The sequence below is a fragment of the Rhinoraja longicauda genome, chromosome 4, assembly GCF_053455715.1.
Source record: "Rhinoraja longicauda isolate Sanriku21f chromosome 4, sRhiLon1.1, whole genome shotgun sequence".
Lineage (NCBI taxonomy): Eukaryota > Metazoa > Chordata > Chondrichthyes > Rajiformes > Arhynchobatidae > Rhinoraja > Rhinoraja longicauda.
In genome coordinates this window covers 14790514-14809584 of record NC_135956.1, presented here as the reverse complement: position 1 = coordinate 14809584, position 19071 = coordinate 14790514, and the positions used below count along the sequence as shown (strand labels likewise).

At 44.0% G+C, this 19071-nt stretch overlaps 1 protein-coding gene across 1 annotated transcript in view; it reads left to right on the top strand.

Annotated features, from left to right (window-relative positions):
- The first annotated feature begins 4651 nt into the window (after positions 1–4651).
- LOC144592594 (copine-3-like) overlaps positions 4652–19071 on the top strand; it is a 50095-nt gene continuing 35675 nt past the window's right edge. The window contains exons 1-3 of the mRNA XM_078397243.1: positions 4652–4875; positions 14424–14560; positions 16967–17146. Coding sequence (XP_078253369.1) covers positions 14432–14560; positions 16967–17146 — 309 coding nt within the window. The 5' untranslated portion in view covers positions 4652–4875; positions 14424–14431. The remainder of the gene's footprint in view (positions 4876–14423; positions 14561–16966; positions 17147–19071) is intronic.

Genomic DNA, 19071 nt, shown 5'->3' with positions numbered 1-19071 from the left:
TTTGTCAGTAGGTTAGGGTGAGATGTATGCTTTCCACGACACGCAATCGGTTTGTGGGTGCTCCTGATGGAGGGACCAGTGCTCTGTGCCGTCCTCAATGCCTGTCTCTGCTTTATGCAATTGTGGGGCACAGATATCAGTAAAGTAGTGGGGAAATTACACTTTCTGGAGGACGTTTTGAGAGTACCTTGAATTGCTTACTCTGTCCAGCAAGTAAAGATGTCTGTTTCTACGATATGATACGATATGATAGGACTTTATTTATCCCAGGAGGGAAATTAATCTGCCAACTGTCATAAAAACACAAAATACGTGAAGCATGAAATTAAAGTGACGAGTGGAAAGTTTTGGGGATGTGCAAAAATTGGGGAGGGTAGTCAGCCTACCCCACAACAGAAGGAGCCACAGGGAAGAAGGTTCTCCTGTGGCGTTCTGTGCTGCATCTTGGTGGAACCAGTCTGTTGCTGAAGGTGCTCCTCAGGTTGACCAGTGTGTCATGGAGGGGGTGAGCTGTATTGTCCAGGCTGCTCCACAGTTTGAGGAGCATCCTCCCCTCCAAGACCACCTCCCATGAATCCAACTCCGCCACCAGGACGGAGCCAGCCTTCCTGATGAGTTTGTTGATCCTATTGGCGTCCGCGACCTTCGCCCTACTGCCCCGGCACACGGCAGCAAAGAAGATGGCACTGGCTACCACCAATTGATAGAACATCTGCAGACATTGGAGGAGCGGAGCCTTCTCAAAAAGTACAGCCGGCTCTGTCCCTACTTGTTCGGGGCCTCAGCGTTCCTGGACGAGTCCAGTTTTCTGTCCAGGTACACTCCAAGGTATTTGTGCTCCCTGGATTGGCAATTGATATGATCATCAAAAAAATAGGGTGACACAGTGGCGCAGCAGTAGAGTTGCTGCCTTACAGCGCCAGAAACTCAGGATCTATCCTAACTACCGATGCTGTCTGTACAGTTTACAGCGAATGCAGCGCCGGAGACGCAGGTTTGATCCTGACTACGGGCGCCGTCTGTACGGAGTTTGTACGTTCTCCCCCTGGGTTTTCTCCGAGATCTTCGGTTTCCGCCCACACTCCAAAGACGTACAGGTTTGTAGGTTAATTGACTGGGTAAATGTAAAAATTGTCCCTGGTGGATGTAGGATAGTGTTGGTGTGCGGGGATTGCTGGGCGGCGTGGACTCGGTGGGCCGAAGGGCCTGTTTCCGCACTGTATCTCTAAAAGAAAATCTAAAAATATGTTTTCCCTGACAGCGAGTGTTTTCTTCGGGTGCTCCGGTTTCCTCCTCCATTCCAAAGACGTGCAGGTTTGTAGATTAATTGGCTTCTGTAAATGGTCCCTAGTGTGTGTAGGATGGAACTAGTGTACAGGCGATCACTGGCTGGTGACGACACTGAGCTGAAGGGCCTTTTTCCACGCTGTATCTCTAAACTAAACTAAATTATACGAATCCCATGAAAGCCAACAGTGCGATTAGGGGCTTGATGTTGTGAATGTTAGCCTCGGAGATGTTAATTCACTTATTTTGCTTGTGGATTGAATTGAAGAGAAAACTACAGCATGGAAACAGGCCTTCAGCCCACGGAGTCATTAATCAATCACCTAGTTTGATGTTATCCCATTTTTGCATTCACTCCCTGCGCACTAGGGACACTGTAGTCCAATTAACGTACAAACCTGCATGATTTTAGGAATTGGGAGGGTGTCGCCTGGTGCCACCAGCAGTAGCTGCCTCGCCAACAGCCTGTCTGTCCTTTCTTCTTTTTGTTATTTTTAGTATGTGTTAAAAGTATGTTTTAGTGTTCCGTGGTTTGTTTTATGTGGGGGGTGGGGGAGGGGGGTTGGGGAAAACTTGTTTTTCAATTTCTTACCTCGATGGAGATGCGATTTATTTTCCATATCGTATCTCCGTCTGCTCTGCGGCCTAACATCGTGGAGTTGTTGGCCTTTCCTGGAGACCGACCCGGCGCTCCAAACCGCGGGAGTCTGCGGGACTTTAACATCGCGGAGCTTGCGATCCCTTTACCGGGGATCAAAGTTCCAACAGCGGGGCCTGTGGACTTAAACATCATGAACCCCCCTGGTAAGACGAGGCCGACTCGAGAGCTCCATGCCGCGGAGAGAGTTTCAACCGCCCCGACGCGGGAGTTTCAACCGCCCCGACGGGGTCTTCGATCGTCGGCTGCGGGGGCTTTGATCACCCCGACTGCGGATGGTTTGACTGCCCCGACCGCGGGAGAACAAAGAGGAAGAAGGTTGAACTTTATTGCCTTCCATCACAGTGAGGAATGTGGAATCCACTGTGATGGATGTTTATGTTAACGTTTATGTGGTTGTGTGTCTTGTTGCTTTTCACTTAGTATGGCTGTATGGTAACTCATATTTCACTGTATTTTAACTGGTACATGTGACAATAAACTGACCTTGACCTTGAAACCTTGAAACCAGAACATCCGGAGGGAACCCTCGCGGTCACAGGGAGAGTGTGCAAACTCCTCACAGACAGCACCCGAGGTCAGGATCGAACCCAGGTCTCTGGCGCTGTGAGGCTGCACTTCCTCCAGCTGTGCCACTGTGCTGCCTGATTCTACAGAGATGGATCATTACCCTGGGTCAGACCCGAAACGTCACCCATTCTTTCTCTCCTAGATGCTGCCTGACCTGCTGAGTTACTCCAGCATTTTGTGATACCTTGGATCATTACCCCGATTCATTTCTCGAATTTTCTTGCCGCAACGTTACACCTCACCTCCAACAAACTTTTCACTGGTGTGGGAAAAGTCACGAGGAGAAATGAGCAAAAACATTCAACCAGCACCACCTCCACCCCAGAGGGAAGATCACTCAAACCTCAGTCATCAAACTGAAATACATAGACGTGCTCAGTCAAGACTATCATCAATGACGTAATCATTGAAATATCTGTGTGGGTGGCTTTATACTAAACATTCACAAAACCTGTGTCGGAAGGAACTGCAGATGCTGGTTTACACCGAAGATGGACACAAAATGCTGGAGTAACTCACTGGGCCAAACAGCATCTCTGGATAGAAGGAACGGATGATGTTTCGGGTCAAAACCCTTCTTCAGACTGAGAGTCAGGGGAGAGGAAAACAAGAGGTATGGAAGGGTAAGGTGTGGAAAAAAAGAGATCAAAGGGGTCGAAGTTCAAGGAAAATATAGAATACATGCCAGTCCTGCTGAGTTTGGCAATTTGTATCTATCTTCACAATACCTTTGTTCTTTTGCTAAATCCCTCTTTTTCAGATTGGCAAAGGCTGTGTTTAGTTTGGAGACACAGTGTGGTAAGCAGGGTGTGTCCACCAAGTCCGCGTCGACCAGCGATCACCCCTTACACTAGCTCTATCCTACACACTAGGGACAATTTACAAAAGCCAATTCATGTACCAACCTGCATGTCTTCTGGAATGTGGAGGTAAATCACTCGGAGGAGACCCACGCGGTCAAGGGAAGAACGTACAGACAGCACCCATAGTCAGGATGGAACCCGGGTCTCTGGCGCTGTAAGGCAGCAACTCTACTGCTGTGCCACCCATGATGGTGCACTAAAGGTTACATTTCTTCATTGCTGTCAGCCTATGCCAAGGAGTGGCCCTTGAAATATGGAAGTGGTGCACTGATCAACCATGATTATTTCATGTTATAGGAGCAGAATTTGTCCATTTGTCCCATCGAGTCTCCTCCAACATTCTATCTTTCCCTCTCGATCTCATTCTCCTGCCTTCTCCCCATAACCCCTGATACCCTAACTAATCAAGAAATCTGTAACTTTAAAAATACCCAAATGACTTGACCACAGCTGTATGTGGTAATGAATTCCACAGATTCACTTCCCAATGATTAAAGAAATTCCTCCTTATCTCCTTTCTAAAGGTGCAGTCCTTTTAGTCTGTTGCTGTGTTCTCTCATCCAAGACTATCCCACAAGTGGAAACATCCTCTCCTTATCCACTCTATCCAGGCCTTTCAATATTCGGTAACTTTCAATGAAGTCCCTCCTCAATCTTCTAAACCTCATCTCCCTTCTAAAGGTATAGTCCTTTTATTCTGAGGTTATGGCCTCTGGTCCAAGACTATTCCACTAGTGGAAACATCCTCTCCACATCACCTCACCCCAGGCCTTTCACTAGTGGAATTGAATGGCGGGGTGGACTCGATGGGCAGAATGAACTGCAGATGCTGGTTCAGATAGACACAAAATGCTGGAGTAACTCAGTGGGACAGGCAGCATCTGTGGAGAGAAGGAATGGGTGATGTTCAGACTGAAGAAGGGTCTTGGCCCAAAACATCACCTATTCCCTTTCTCCATAATTGCTGCCCGACCTGCTGAGTTTGTTTTTCCAGCCTTTTGTGATTATATCTTCGGTTTAAACCAGCATCTGCAGTTCCTTCCTGCACACAAGGAGATTTATTGCATGTGTCCCCAGCTCACACCCAAAGAGCAGATACTGATTGCTTATTTTATCTGCATTAATGCATTTCAATTTTAATCAATAAATCTATGTCTTGTGAACTTGCGAAACACTCTTGGGTATTTGGAGCTCACCCCGCCCAGGGTTTGCCTGCCTTGCAAACACTGGTCAAGGGAGTTGTTATGCTCAGCCTCTACCGAACGTGGTGCCAACCCCGGGCTACACAGTCGCTACATCGTTATTGCTACATTGTTGTTGCTACATTTGCCTGGTCCCGGTTGCAGCTCTCGGACGTCCTGTATCTTCCTCCCCCTCCTTCCCTCCCCCTTTCTCGTCAGGAATTGAACACCTTTCTTTCCACCCGTCCCCTACCACCTTTGGCTTGACAAGAGACGTGGCAAAGAAGAAGAAGAAGAAGAGGCGCGGCTCCTTCTCGTATGTTTTGCATCCATTTTTATTTTCCAAATGCTTCTTGCCTCCTAACCTAACGTCGCGGGTCTAGGAACTAGTAGACATTAGACATATTTGTGTGTGTGTGTGTGTGTGTGTGTGTGGCCTTAGTGGTTACAAATCTGTGCATACTGCGATCTTTGCATTGATTGAACTTTTTGACGTGTGATTTAAAAAAAACAAAAACCTTTTCGTGTTGAAGGGTCGCGAGTAAAACTTGGTTTCATTTTGTGAGAGGTTCATGGTTGTTGCAATGATTCCAGGGCCTGGTAAGCACCACAGTGTGCTTGTCCCTGTGTCAAGTCAAGTCTGAAGAAGGGTCTCGACCCGAAACGTCACCCATTCCTTCTCTCCCGAGATGCTGCCTGACCTGCTGAGTTACTCCAGCATTTTGTGAATAAATACCTTCAAGTCAATTTTATTTGTATAGCACATTTAAAAACCACCCACGTTGACCAAAGTGCTGTACATCAGTTCAGGTACCAAGAACGAACATACAATGGCACACAAACATAACAGCACATACATAAACAGTGTATACACTTTTTTTTTAATGATGGACACCAAAATGCTGGAGTAACTCAGCGTCTGTGTAACTCAGCATCTCTGTGGAGCGAGGGAATGGGTGACGTTTCTGACTTCGGACCCTTCTTCAGGCTCACTTTTTGTTTGATGATGTTGTGATGTTCCCCGGGCTGGTTCCTGGCATAGCAGGACTGCCTGTCGCAGGAGGGCTAACTTGTCTTCTCACTGGAACTTGGAGGAATGAGAGGGGGACCAGTTGCAACTCCTACATACTAAATGGAGGAAGGATATCTCGACGGATTCTTGATTAGTACGGGTGTGGGGGGTTGAATGTGCAACTGACACACAACCTACATTGCATTCAAGAATTTCAAATTGGGTATTAAAAATAATGCTCAATAGAGTGGAAAATAGGAGTAGGCCATTCAGCCCTTCAACTTGCTTCACCATTTATCACAATCATGGCTATGGGGAGGGGAATGGGGTTTAGGAGGGAGAGATAGATCAGCCATGATTGAATGGCAGAGTAGCCTTGATGGGCCAAATGGTCTAATTCTGAGCCTAGAACTTATGATGTTTATCCTGAATGGGATGTACATGTCGAGATGTATTTGATTAGTACAGGTGCCAGGGGTTATGGGGAGAAAGCAGGAGAATGGGGTTAGAAAGGAGAGATAGATCAGCCACGATTGAATGGGCGGAGTGGACTTGATGGACCGAATGGCCTAATTCTACTCATATCACCTATGGACATTTATGAGGGGCCACAATCTTGGGTGACGGGGCAAATTTATTTTTATTTTATAAAATTAGAAATGTCTTCATTCAGAGAGTTGCGAATCGGTGGAATTTGCTATTCATAGTGGGCCGTAGAGTTTATGTTACTGAATATGGTTTAGAAAAAGTATCTAGATAAATGTCGACGTGAAAAATGGCATCAAAGATTATGTGGAGAGCAGGACTGTGGCGTTGATACGTGGGCAGCCATGATTGTGATGAATGACGAAGCAAGTTGAAGGGCTGAATGGCCTACTCCTAATTTCTACTATATTGAGCATTATTTTTAATAGCCAATTTAAAAGTCTTGAATGCAATGTAGGTTGTGTGTCAGTGGCACATTTTGAAAAATATCTTGTCTGCATGTTGTCTTATCTACTTTGACTTCATTTGCTTTATGTTTCAATACATTATCCTCAAATGTATTAATAATTTACATAAGTAGCTAATGTTGTTCCATTATCTAAGAAGAGAAGTGGGGAGATTCCAGGGATTTAGGCCGGTGAGCCTCATGTCAGTGGTAGAGAAGCTATTGGAAAGGATTCTCCGTGATAGGATGTACTCCCATTTAGAAGAGAATGGGTTAATTAGGCTCAGTAAGCTTGGCTTTGTACATGGCAGATCGTGTCTTATTAACTTGATGAAGTGTTTTGAGGAAGGTGATCGATGAGGGTAGTTTGGTGGATGTTGTCTATGTGGATTTTGGTAAGGCATTTGATAAAGTCCCCCGTGGTAGGTTGACCCAGAAGATTAAGATGCACGGGACTGGCATTGATTTGGTCGCATGGATTCAGAACTGGCACACAGATAGAAGAAAGAGGGGTTATGGTGCAGGGACAAAACTTCGGCTGGAGGTCTGTGACCAGTGGAGTTCCGCAAGAATCTGTGCTAGGAATTCTGCTGTTTGTGACTTGGACGTAACCTAGACGGGTCGGTTAGTAAGTTTGCAGATGACAAACAAGAAGGTATTTATTCACAAAATGCTGGTCAGCAGGTCAGGCAGCATCTCAGGAGAGAAGGAATGGGTGACGTTTCGGGTCGAGACCCTTCTTCAGACTGATGTCAGGGGGGCGGGACAAAGGAAGGATATAGGTGGGGACAGGAAGATAGAGGGAGATCTGGAAAGGGGGAGGGGAAGAGAGGGACAGAGGAACTATCTAAAGTTGGAGAAGTCAATGTTCATACCACTGGGCTGCAAGCTGCCCAGGCGAAATATGAGGTGCTGTTCCTCCAATTTCCGGTGGGCCTCACTATGGCACTGGAGGAGGCCCATGATTTCTGGGGTCACGGACTGTGAGGAAATCTGTCAGTGGGATGTAGATCACCTGCAGAAATGGGCTGTGAAATGGCAGATGAAGTATAATCCGAGCAAGTGTGAGGTATTGCAGTTTTGGAGGTCAAATATAAGGGGAAAATATACAACGGATCCTGGAACTCATTTGTAATTCCTTGAAAGTGGCAACACAAGTAGATAGAATGGTAAAGAAGGCATAGTATGCTTGTTTTCAGGGGGCATTGAGTATAAGAGTCAGGAAGTCATGATGCAACGAAGGGTCTCGACCCGAAACGTCCCCCATTCCTTCTCTCCACAGATGCTGCCTGCCCCACTGAGTTACTCCAGCATTTTGTGTCTATCTTCGATTTAAACCAGCATCTGCAGTTCTTTCCTACATATATAGGACTTTGGTTAGGCAGCATTTGGAGTGTTGTGTGCAGTTCTGGTCATCCCCATTACAGGAGGGATGTGGAGGCTTTGGAAAGGGTGCAGAAGAGGTTTACCAAAATGATTAGGTGGTCTGAGCTACAGGGAAAGGTTGGACAGACTTGCAATGTTTTCTCTGGAATGCCAGAAGTATATAAAATTATGAATGGCACAAATAGGGGTAGGCAGTCACTAACATAACATAACAACATAACATAACATAACAACACTTTATTGTCACTCGGCACAACACCGAGCGAAATTTCAGCAGTCACACAAAATACAGCAAAAAGAAAAGAACACAGGACACCCGACCCCAACACAAACATCCATCACAGTGACTCCAAACACCCCCTCACTGTGATGGAGGCAACAAAACTTCCCCTCTCTTCCCCCCGCACCCACGGACAGGCAGCTCGACCCCTACCGAGGCAAACGACACGCACAGCCCCCATGACGGAAAAACAAATACAAGAGGGCAAAGGACAAATACAAGAGGGGAGAGGGGACAAGTTTTTTTTACACAGCGGACGGTGAGTACCTGGAATATGCTACCAGGATTGGTTTCAGTTTTAATTTTTAGAGATACAGCACGGAAACAGGCCCTTCGGCCCACCGAGTCCATCCCAACCAGCGATCCCCGCACATTTCTGGTTGTGGTGGAGGAAGGTATGAGACTTTTGGATAGGCATATGGACATGGAGGGCTATGGATTATGTGCAGGCAGATAAGAGTTGGTCTTGGCATCAAGTTCAGCACAGACATTGTGGGCCGAAGGGCCTGTTCCTGTGCAGCAGAGGTTCTATGACCAATGAAGTTTTGGTCATCGGTAGATGGGGATCGAGGTGTAACGTTGTATTTGATGGTCTGAATTTGTCTTGTAATGGTGCCAGTGTAGTAACATGAATGAACTGTGTTCAGCCTCTAAGCTACTGAAAGAAAAAAACGGTTGTGAATACCAAGAAAAACCTTGCAGCCTCAGCTAGGCTGCAGCTATTTATTTTGCCCTCCTCTACAATCCCGAGGAGCAGGACCACACTGGCTTCAGTTTGGATATTTTCATACATAGTTTCCCAAAATACGAAAACTGATGCTTGCATTGACTGCACTTCAAAAATGTCGGTGTTGGTGAAACAGCAATTTGGATGTTTAGTTTTTTAGTTTAGAGAAACAGCGTGGAAACGGGTCCTTTGGCCCACCGAGTTTGTGCCGACCAGCGATCCCCACACACTTACACTTTCCTACACACTAGGAACATTTTACAATTATACCAACCCAAATTAACCTACAAAACTGCACGTCTTTGGAGTGTGGGAGGAAACCGGCGCACCTGGAGAAAACCCACTCAGGTCACGGAGGATCGTACAAACTCCGTACAGGCAGCACTCGTAGTCAGGATTGAACCTAGGTCTCTGACGCTGAAAAGCAGCAACTCTACCACCAGGCCGCCCTTCTGAGGTTATGTAAAGCTCGTCATAAATTCAAGTCTCTCTCCTTAAAACAATGAACTTGTAATTCCCTACCCAGAATTGTTGTGGGATCACTTTCATTGGGATTGCAGTAGTTCAATGAAAAGGCTTGTCATGTGCGAAGTAATTAGGATAGGTTTGGAGGGATATATGGGTCAAGTGCAGGCAGGTGGGACTAGTGTGTGGATGTGACATGTTGGTTGGCGTAGGCAAACTAGGCCGAACGGTCAGTTTCCACACTGTACGACTACAACTTGTCAGTGTCACCCAATATTATGTATCATCAAGATAGGACCATTAAAGCAAGAAGAAGGGTCCTGACCTGAAACATCACCTATCCTTTTCCTCCAGAGATGCTGCCTGACCCGCTGAGTTACTCCACCACTTTGTGTCTATTTTTTATATAAACCAGCATTTCCAGTTCTTTATTTCTACAATGCAAGGTATGTGTTCGAAAGAATACACAATAAATTTCAAATAGAAATAAGTACAGTGAGAATTTTTTCATATATTACAAATCTAATCAAGTACAAACTCCGTTTTTTAAGGCAGAGATATATAGATTCTTGATTAGTACAGGTGTCAGAGGTTGTGGGGGGAAGGTAGGAGAATGGGGTGAGGAGGGAGAGATAGATCAGCCATGATTGAATGGCAGAGTAGACTTGATGGGCTGAATGGCCTAATTCTACTATCACTTCTGACCTTATCAGCTTGGGGAGCTGTGTATTTCTGTAAATCTGACATGGATGTTAGTATGAGCTTTATTAGAAATTTGATGCGTTAATTTTAAATTTTTTCTGAAAACCGGAAACCATTCTTATGTATTTGGTACAGTTTTACAGCTTTACAGCGAATGCAGCGCCGGAGACTCAGGTTCGATCCTGACTAAGGGGGCTGCACTGTAAGGAGTTTGTACGTTCTCCCCGTGACCTGCGTGGGTTTTCTCCGAGATCTTCGGTTTCCTCCCACACTCCAAAGACGTACAGGTATGTAGGTTAATTGGCTGGGTAAATGTAAAAATTGTCCCTAGTGGGTGTAGGATAGTGTTAATGTACGGGGATCGCTGGGCGGCACGGACTTGGTGGGCCGAAAAGGCCTGTTTCCGGCTGTATATATATGATATGATATGATATGTATAAAACCATTGGATTATATTATTAAAGTCAGCTTTCAAGTCTCAAGTTACATGTTCTGCTTGCAGTATATTTACTTTCCCTGAGACACTTTTCATATGTCCTCTCATTTGAAATTACATCTTTCATTAGAGAAAGTGTAGCATGAATGACATTTCAGAACCATCAGAAGGCCACAAATGGATGGTTTGGAAAAGCCAAGTGATTTTTGGAACCGTTTACATGTAGCTTGCAAACTGACAATATCACTAAAAATGCACTGCATTTAAGAACGCTTAGCTTTGAGAAAGATAATGACATTCAATCTGAGTGATCCCAAATTTGTTAGAAAAACTGCAGTGTACATAATTTACACCCATCATTTGCTTTCCGCAGTCAAAGTACAGCTGGCTTTTAAATTGCATTAGTTAGTCATATTGCACAGAAATAGGCAATTGAATCCACCATGTTGTCCATGCCAAACTTTTTGACGATCTATACTGATCTCATTTTGCTGCACAAGCTTCATATCCTTTAAAGCCATTGGCTGTCTTGTGTTTCTTTGAAATACTGACGATCTGACTCCACCACCTTCACTGGCAGTGAGTTCAAGATAAAAACATTTTTAAAAAACATGTTCATCAAAGCCCATTAAAAAATTCCTTACTCGGTCATTACACCAGTGCCCTCTTGGTTTTTTTTATACTCCTTGTTATGCGTTCTTATTTATTATTTTGCACAGCCTGGTACCACAGGGTGGTTAATTTCAGATACATTTATGCTAAGTGAAATAGTTTAGTTTAGGGATACAACACGGAAACAGGATCTTCAGCCCTTTGAGTCCGTGCCGACCAGCACACCAACACTATCCTACACACACTAGGGACAGTTTGCAATTATACCAAGCCAATTTGCCTACCAACCTGTACGTCTTTGGTGTGTGGGAGGAAACCAGTGCAGCCGGAGAAAACCCACGTGGTCACAGGGAGAACATACAAATTTTGTACCAAAGCACCCAACCTGGTTCTCTGGCGCTGTAAGGCAGCAACTCTACCGCTGCACCACCTTGCTGCCCTTAATGAATAGTTGAATCTGACGATGCAGGAAGTCACCACATTACTAGGTAAATTTGTAGGTTAATTGGGTTCAGTAAAGATTGTAAATTGTCCCTAGTGTGTAGGATAGTGCTAGTGCACGGGGATTGCCGGTTGGTGCGGACTTGGTGGGCCGAACGGCCTGTGTCCGCACTGTATCTCTAAACTAAACAAAACCAGGTGATTCTGTACCTGAGAACTGTTCGTAACCCAAACTGTCCGTAAGTTGGAAATGAACAAAAAGGAGGTGTGGGAAAGAATCACGGAGAGGGCGGTGATAGGGGAGCGAGCAGGAAGAGTGTGGGAAGAGTGAGCCAGCCTCACTGACTCTCAGTTAGTCTGCTCGACACTCTCAGATCTGCTCAGCTCGAAACCAGTTTCCGATTGCTCCCGGTCTGAAAGTGGGTCCCAACACGAAACGTCACCTATCCATTTTCTCCAGAGACGCTGCGTGACCCGCTGAGTTACTCCAGCAATTTCTATCTATCTTTGGTATAAACCAACATCTGCGGTTCCTTTCAATGACATCATCCCAATTGTTGTGGCCTCGGGCGGGGTTCTGGGGAGGGGGGGGAGACAGAGACGACATGCCGAAGTGACCCGTTCTCACCCGGCAGAAGATGCCCGGTGCCCCACAACAGCCAGCAAATCTGTCTCATCCATTACGCCGGTCTTCCAAATACTATATGTCCATAAGTCGGATGTTTGTAATATGATTATTATAGGAAGTTGAACTTTAAAAAAAAAAATGTGCACTGTGCGTTAACTCACAAATTCTTATTGAAATTTCTTATCTTGGTCAGCACAGACATAGAGGGCCGAAGGGCCTGTTCCTGTCTGACGCAGTGAATTGTTTTGGACACACACTGGTTAATATAATGCAGAGTTCATGTCTTTCCACCGTAAGATGCCTTGATTAATATTTTGTGTATCAGTGATGACGAATCACTGGCTGGTGAAACCTCTGTCAGCTAGTGACGAAGAATGACGGGTCAGCAGATTAAGTTCTTTACTTGCATTGCTTCTGTTCCAATGGAGATATTGGACCAGCCGTGAATGGGTTAGCTATTAATAACGCGGACAAGGAAGATTGAAGTTCATTGATTTCAGAGGATTGCAGGAACGAGTGCAATAAATTAATGAATGCAAGGCATGCCGTGCCAAGTGGTCGGTGCATTTGCTGCAGTTTGGTTATTAGTTCACATTTGTTCTGATCCACCTTAATAATTACAGGGAGTCAATGATTGGGTGACATTTGAAGACTGAGTGCTGGATTAACTCAGCAGGTCAGGCAACATCTCTGGAGAACGTGGATAGGTGTCGTTTCTGGTCAGGACCCTTCTGATCACTCTGTGTTTACATATTCTGTTGTGCTGCTACGAGTAAGAATTTCATTGCTATATCTGGGACATAGACAATAAAGCACTCATGATTCTTGACAAAGAAAGATTCTAACTGCAAATACCACCTCTCCATATTCTCCAGAGATGCTGCCTGACCTGCTGAATACTTTGTGTATTCTCTTGTAAACCACCATCTGCAGCTCCTTGCTTCTATATCGGATGACATTTGTTAGCTTGTACCAATTGGTTGTTGAACATGATACCCCTGCAGGACCATGTATATCTTATCTGTGATTAAATTTGAGAAGCACCAGTGACAATTCTGAGGTAATGATGCGTAGCTGTCAGCAGTTGTTGAAATGCACACATTTACTTTTGACACTTTTAATATCTAGTAACTTAATTTTGTGATTAATACACAGATTGCATCGCAAAACAATTCCACGATTATTTAATTATTGGTAGCTAATCTATAATTTTTCTGTGGCCACGATACACCTAAATGGAAGTAGAATGTCTGTTTTCCTCTCAGAAAAAAATGTCTGAAGTATATTTTTGATTTTTTTTTTTCACCATGAAAAATGCGAGCGGTATTTTTACTATTTGGCTTAGATGCATTACATGGATAGGAAAGGTTTAGAAGGTTATGGGCCAAACACGGGCAGGTGGGACTGGTGTAAATGGGGCATCTTGGTCGGCATGGGCAGGTTGGGCTGAAGGGCCTGTTTCTGTGCTGTATGACTCTCTGGTTGTAATTGTAAGTTTTTAATGATTCCATTGGAATGATTATAGTGTGGAAACCGGCCTTTCGGTCCAACTTGCCCACACCGACAAACTTGTCCCATCTACACTAGTCCCACTTGCCTTCATTTGGCCCATATCACTCTAAACCTAGCCTATCCCTGTACCTGTCTAAATGTTTCTTATATGTTGCCGTGGTACCTGCCTCAACAACATCCTCTGGCAGCTTGTTCCATACACCCACCACCCTTTGTGTAAAAAATAAAATTGCCCCTCTGGTTTCTATTAAATCTTCCCCCCCTCATCTTAAACCTTTGTCTGCTGGTTTCCGATTACCCTACTCTGGGCAAAAGACACTGTGTGTTTACCCGATCTATTCCTCTCATGGTTTTGTACACCTCTACAAGATCAGCCTCCTCTTCCTCCTGCGCTCCAAAGGAATAAAGTTCTAGCCTGCTCAACTTCTCCCTATAGCTCAAACCCTTGATTCTTGGTAACATCCTCGTGAATCCTAGAAACACAGAAATATAGAAAATAAGTGCAGGAGTAGGCCATTCGGCCCTTCGAGCCAGCACCGCCATTCAATAGATCATGGCTGATCATCCTAAATCAGTACCCCGTTCCTGCTTTCTCCCCATAATCCCTTGATTCCATTAGCCCTAAGAGCTAAATCTAACTCTTCTCTGCATCTTCCCTGCACCCTTTCCAGTTTGAAATTAATCCAAATTGTGCTGTGTCCTACTTACGTGGGTTTGCTGTTTATTTTGCAGGGTAGCAGATGGCAGATTGTGTGACTAAAGTTGAACTGAGCATCTGCTGTGAGAACCTGTTGGATAAAGATGTTACTTCCAAATCGGACCCAATGTGCGCGTTGCACGTCAATGTTAGTGAAAACCAGTGGGTTGAAGTAAGTAGCTTTTTCGGCTCTTTGACATCATCTTGCAATCATGCAAGCATAAGTTGGAGCAATGAAATATTTTATACTTCATTCTGCTGAATTTAGGGCAGTATGGTGGCACAGTGGTAGAGTTGCCGCCTTATGGCGCCAGAGACCCTGGTTCGATCCTGACTATGGGTGCTGTATGATCGGAGTTTGCCTGTTTTCCCTGTGACTCCATGGGTTTTCTCCGGTTTCCTCCCACATTCTAAAGACGTGCAGGTTTCAGGGTTAATTGGCTTCGGTAAATGGTGTAGAATAGAACGAGTGTACTATGAGTCATCGCTGGTCGGTGTGGACTCGGTGGTGTCCATGTTTCCTCGCTATATCTCTAAACTAAACGATCCGTTTCCCACCCATTAAATATTTGCTAACTTGTTTCCTACACTATATACATCCTGTTCCTTATTTTCAAACTTAGTCAATCAGGCCAGTTAGTTTCCAGTTAAACAGTTTATATAGTGACCATTGCTGGCAATAGTCGGGAGTTCTATTTTGTAATGATTTCAAACTGAGTTTGAATATAACTACTTGGAAATATAATAGAAATTGAGAATAGATGTGTGATTGTGACAGTCTGTGCACTATGGATTGGCACGTGGATATACAAAGAAATGGAGGGATCCGGATCACGTGCAGGCTGATAAGATCAGTTTAATGGCATCATGTTCAGCATGTGAGCCGAAGGGCCTGTTCCTGTACTGTTCTAGTTATTAAGAAGTATTGCTGTAGTTTTTTTTTTTTTTTTTTTTTTTTTTTTTTTTTGAAAAGCATATGTACAAATAGAAATAAAAAAACACATTTGTTACAAAGTTCTTACATAGCTTCAATTTTAAAATTTTTGAAGAGAGAAAGTAAAAAAAAACAAAAAACTATAAACTTGGGGAGAGAGAATAAGAGGGTTAAAAAAAAGGATCTAACAATAAAAATTAAAGGGGGTAGATCCGGGAGACAATAACCACAGTTGTACATCCAACCCCTAACTCAAGTTTCAACTTTTAATTTAAATTTTTTATTTTAGTCCTGTGCCAAACCCATCTACTTTTCTAAAAATTCAATAAATGGAGACCATATTTTTAAAAATAACTCAGGTTTGTCGATTAAGGCAAACCTTATTTTTTCCAAATGCAGGGTCTCTGTCATTTCCGTAGTCCACATTTTAATTGTGGGGGTTATTGGTTTTTTCCAAAATTTAAGTATTAATTTTTTCGCAGTTATTAGACTGTAATCAAGAAAATGTACCTGACTTGCTGTAAAATTTGTAGTATGTTCTGATAATCCTAATATAATTAATTTTGGATCCATATCTAATTTTTTATTAATAACTTTAGAAACTATTTTAAAAATCTCCAACCAGAAGTTTTGCATTTTTATACAAGTTACGAAAATATGAGTATTGCTGTACAGTTTGTATATTGCTTTGTATGTCTGTCCTCTGATTTGGATTTAGATTTAGATTTTTTAGATTTAGTGATACAGCGCAGAAACAGGCCCTTCGGCCCACCGGGTCCGCGCCGCCCAGCGATCCCCGCACACTAACACTATCCTACACCCACTAGGGACAATTTTTACATTTGCCCAGCCAATTAACCTACAAACCTGCACGTCTTTGGAGTGTGGGAGGAAACCGAAGATCTCGGAGAAGACCCACGCAGGTCACGGGGAGAACGTGCAAACTCCATACAGTACAGCACCCGTAGTCAGGATCGAACCATTCGCTGTAAGGCAGCAACTCTACCGCTACGCCGCGGTAACGCGAAAGGTGTACCCCAGTAATCTTTTCTAGTTGACATTGGAATCGGTATTACTTTTTCCGTTTAATTTTCAGGACGATTAGGCACTTTGTATATGTGCCGCATCTGTAGTTTTGTTTAGTTTTTAGTTTAGAGGTACAGTGTAGAAACAGGCCCTTTGGCCCACCGACTACATGCCAACCATTGATCAACCCATACGCTAGTTCTATGTTATCCCACTTTTGCATTCTACGCACCAGGGGCAATTTACAGAAGCCAATTAATCTACAAACCTACACATCTTTGGAATATGGGAGGAAACCGTACCACCTGGAGAAAACCCACGCGATCACAGGGAGAACCTTTAAACTCCCCACAGACAGCACCCAAAGTCAGGATCAAACCCGGGTCTCTGTCGTTGTGTCACAGCGGCACTATTCCTGCGTCATTGTGCCGCCCAAATTGCACTTGAGGAAATCGGAAAACATGAAACAGCAATGTAAATTAACTTACTGGTCTGTATTGCTTATCTGGGTGCTGGTCGGCATTGCACGGTTGGCCCAGAATATGGTGTTAGCATTCTTTGTACTTGTTTGCTCATCTTGTTCTAGTGGTTTTAATTGGTCCATTTTATTTTTTCTAGATAGATCGCACAGAGAGAGTAAAAAACTGTCTCACTCCAAAGTTTGCGAAGAAGTTCTTGATTGATTACTACTTTGAGCAAGTTCAAAAACTGAAGTTTGGAATTTATGATATTGACAACAAAACCATTGATCTGAGTGATGATGATTTCTTGGGGGAACTAGAATGCACTCTAGGGCAGGTAAGTACGAATAGAGCTTTTGTCATTTGTCATATCATATCATATCATATCATATATATACAGCCGGAAACAGGCCTTTTCGGCCCTCCAAGTCCGTGCCGCCCAGCGATCCCCGTACATTAACCCTATCCTACACCCACTAGGGACAATTTTTACATTTACCCAGCCAATTAACCTACATACCTGTACGTCTTTGGAGTGTGGGAGGAAACCGAAGATCTCGGAGAAAACCCACGCAGGTCACGGGGAGAACGTACAAACTCCTTACAGTGCAGTACCCGTAGTCAGGATCGAACCTGAGTCTCCGGTGCTGCATTCGCTGTAAAGCAGCAACTCTACCGCTGCGCCACCGTGCCGCCCTATGTCGTTGTCATTGGGAAATAAAAAACAGTATTGTTAATGATGAATTAAGAAATCTGGCAAATCTCTTCTCTACAAAGGTGGCTTGTAAAGGATTACCTTTTTTGAAACAAGATGCGAAGCATTACGGTTTCAACCACGAAAACCTGTTTATTCTGTGTCTTTTGCAAGAGTTCTAACTATTAATGTGCAGCCATCACTCTTTTGACCAGTCAAGATCCTAATGCATCACAGCCCAGTGGTATGAGTATTAATTTCTCTCACTTCAGGTAGCCCCGGCATTCCCTCTCTCTCTCTCTCTCTCTCTCTCTCTCTCTATCCCTCCCCGAAAAGTCGCACTAGCTTCTCGTTTTCACCCTACAAACAGCTAACAATGGCCTGTTTCCTTTATCATCATTACTTTTTTGCATATCTTTTATTCATTGTTCTTTATCTCTCTACATCATCGTCTATATCTCTAACCAGTCTGAAGAAGGGTCTCGGCCCGAAATGTCACCCATTCCTTTTCTCCAGAGATACTGCCTGTCCCATTGAGTTACTCCAGCTTTTTGTGTCTATCTTCGGTTTAAATCAGCATCTGCAGTTCTTTCCTACACACACTAAGGATTTAAGTTTTTCAGTGCTAGAATTAGCTTTCTGCTTGTGCTGTCATGGAAGTGGCTCCAAACGGAGGAAGCAATGCAATTACAACATACAGTGCCCTCCATAATGTTTGGGACAAAGACCCATCATTTATTTATTTGCCTCTGTACTCCACAATTTGAGATTGTAATAGAAAAAAAATCACGTGGTTAAAGTGCACATTGTCAGATTTTATTAAAGGGTATTTTTATACATTTTGGTTTCACCATGTAGAAATTACAGCTGTGTTTACACATAGTCCCCCCCATTTCAGGGCACCATAATGTTTGGGACACATGGCTTCACAGGTCTTTGTAACTACTCAGGTGTGTTTAATTGCCTCCTTAATGCAGGTATAAGAGAGCTCTCAGCACCTAGTCTTTCCTCCAGTCTTTCCATCACCTTTGGAAACTTTCATTGCTGTTTATCAACATGAGGACCAAAGTTGTGCCAATGAAAGTCAAAGAAGCCATTATGAGACTGAAAAACAAGAATAAAACTGTTAGAGACATCAGCCAAACCTTAGGCTTACCAAAATCAACTGTTTGGAATATCATTAAGAAGAAAGAGAGCACTGGTGAGCTTACTAATCGCAAAGGGACTGGCAGGCCAAGGAAGACCTCCACAGCTGATGACAGAAGAATTCTCTCTAATAAAGAAAAATCCCAGCCACCTGTCCGACAGATCAGAAACACTCTTCAGGAGTCAGGTGTGGATTTGTCAACGACCATTGTCCACAGAAGACTTCATGAACAGAAATACAGAGGCTACACTGCAAGATGCAAACCACTGGTTAGCCGCAAAAATAGGATGGCCAGGTAACAGTTTGCCAAGAAGTGCTTAAAAGAGCAACCACAGTTCTGGAAAAAAGGTCTTGTGGACATATGAGACGAAGATGAACTGATATCAGAGTGATGGCAAGAGCAAAGTATGGAGGAGAGAAG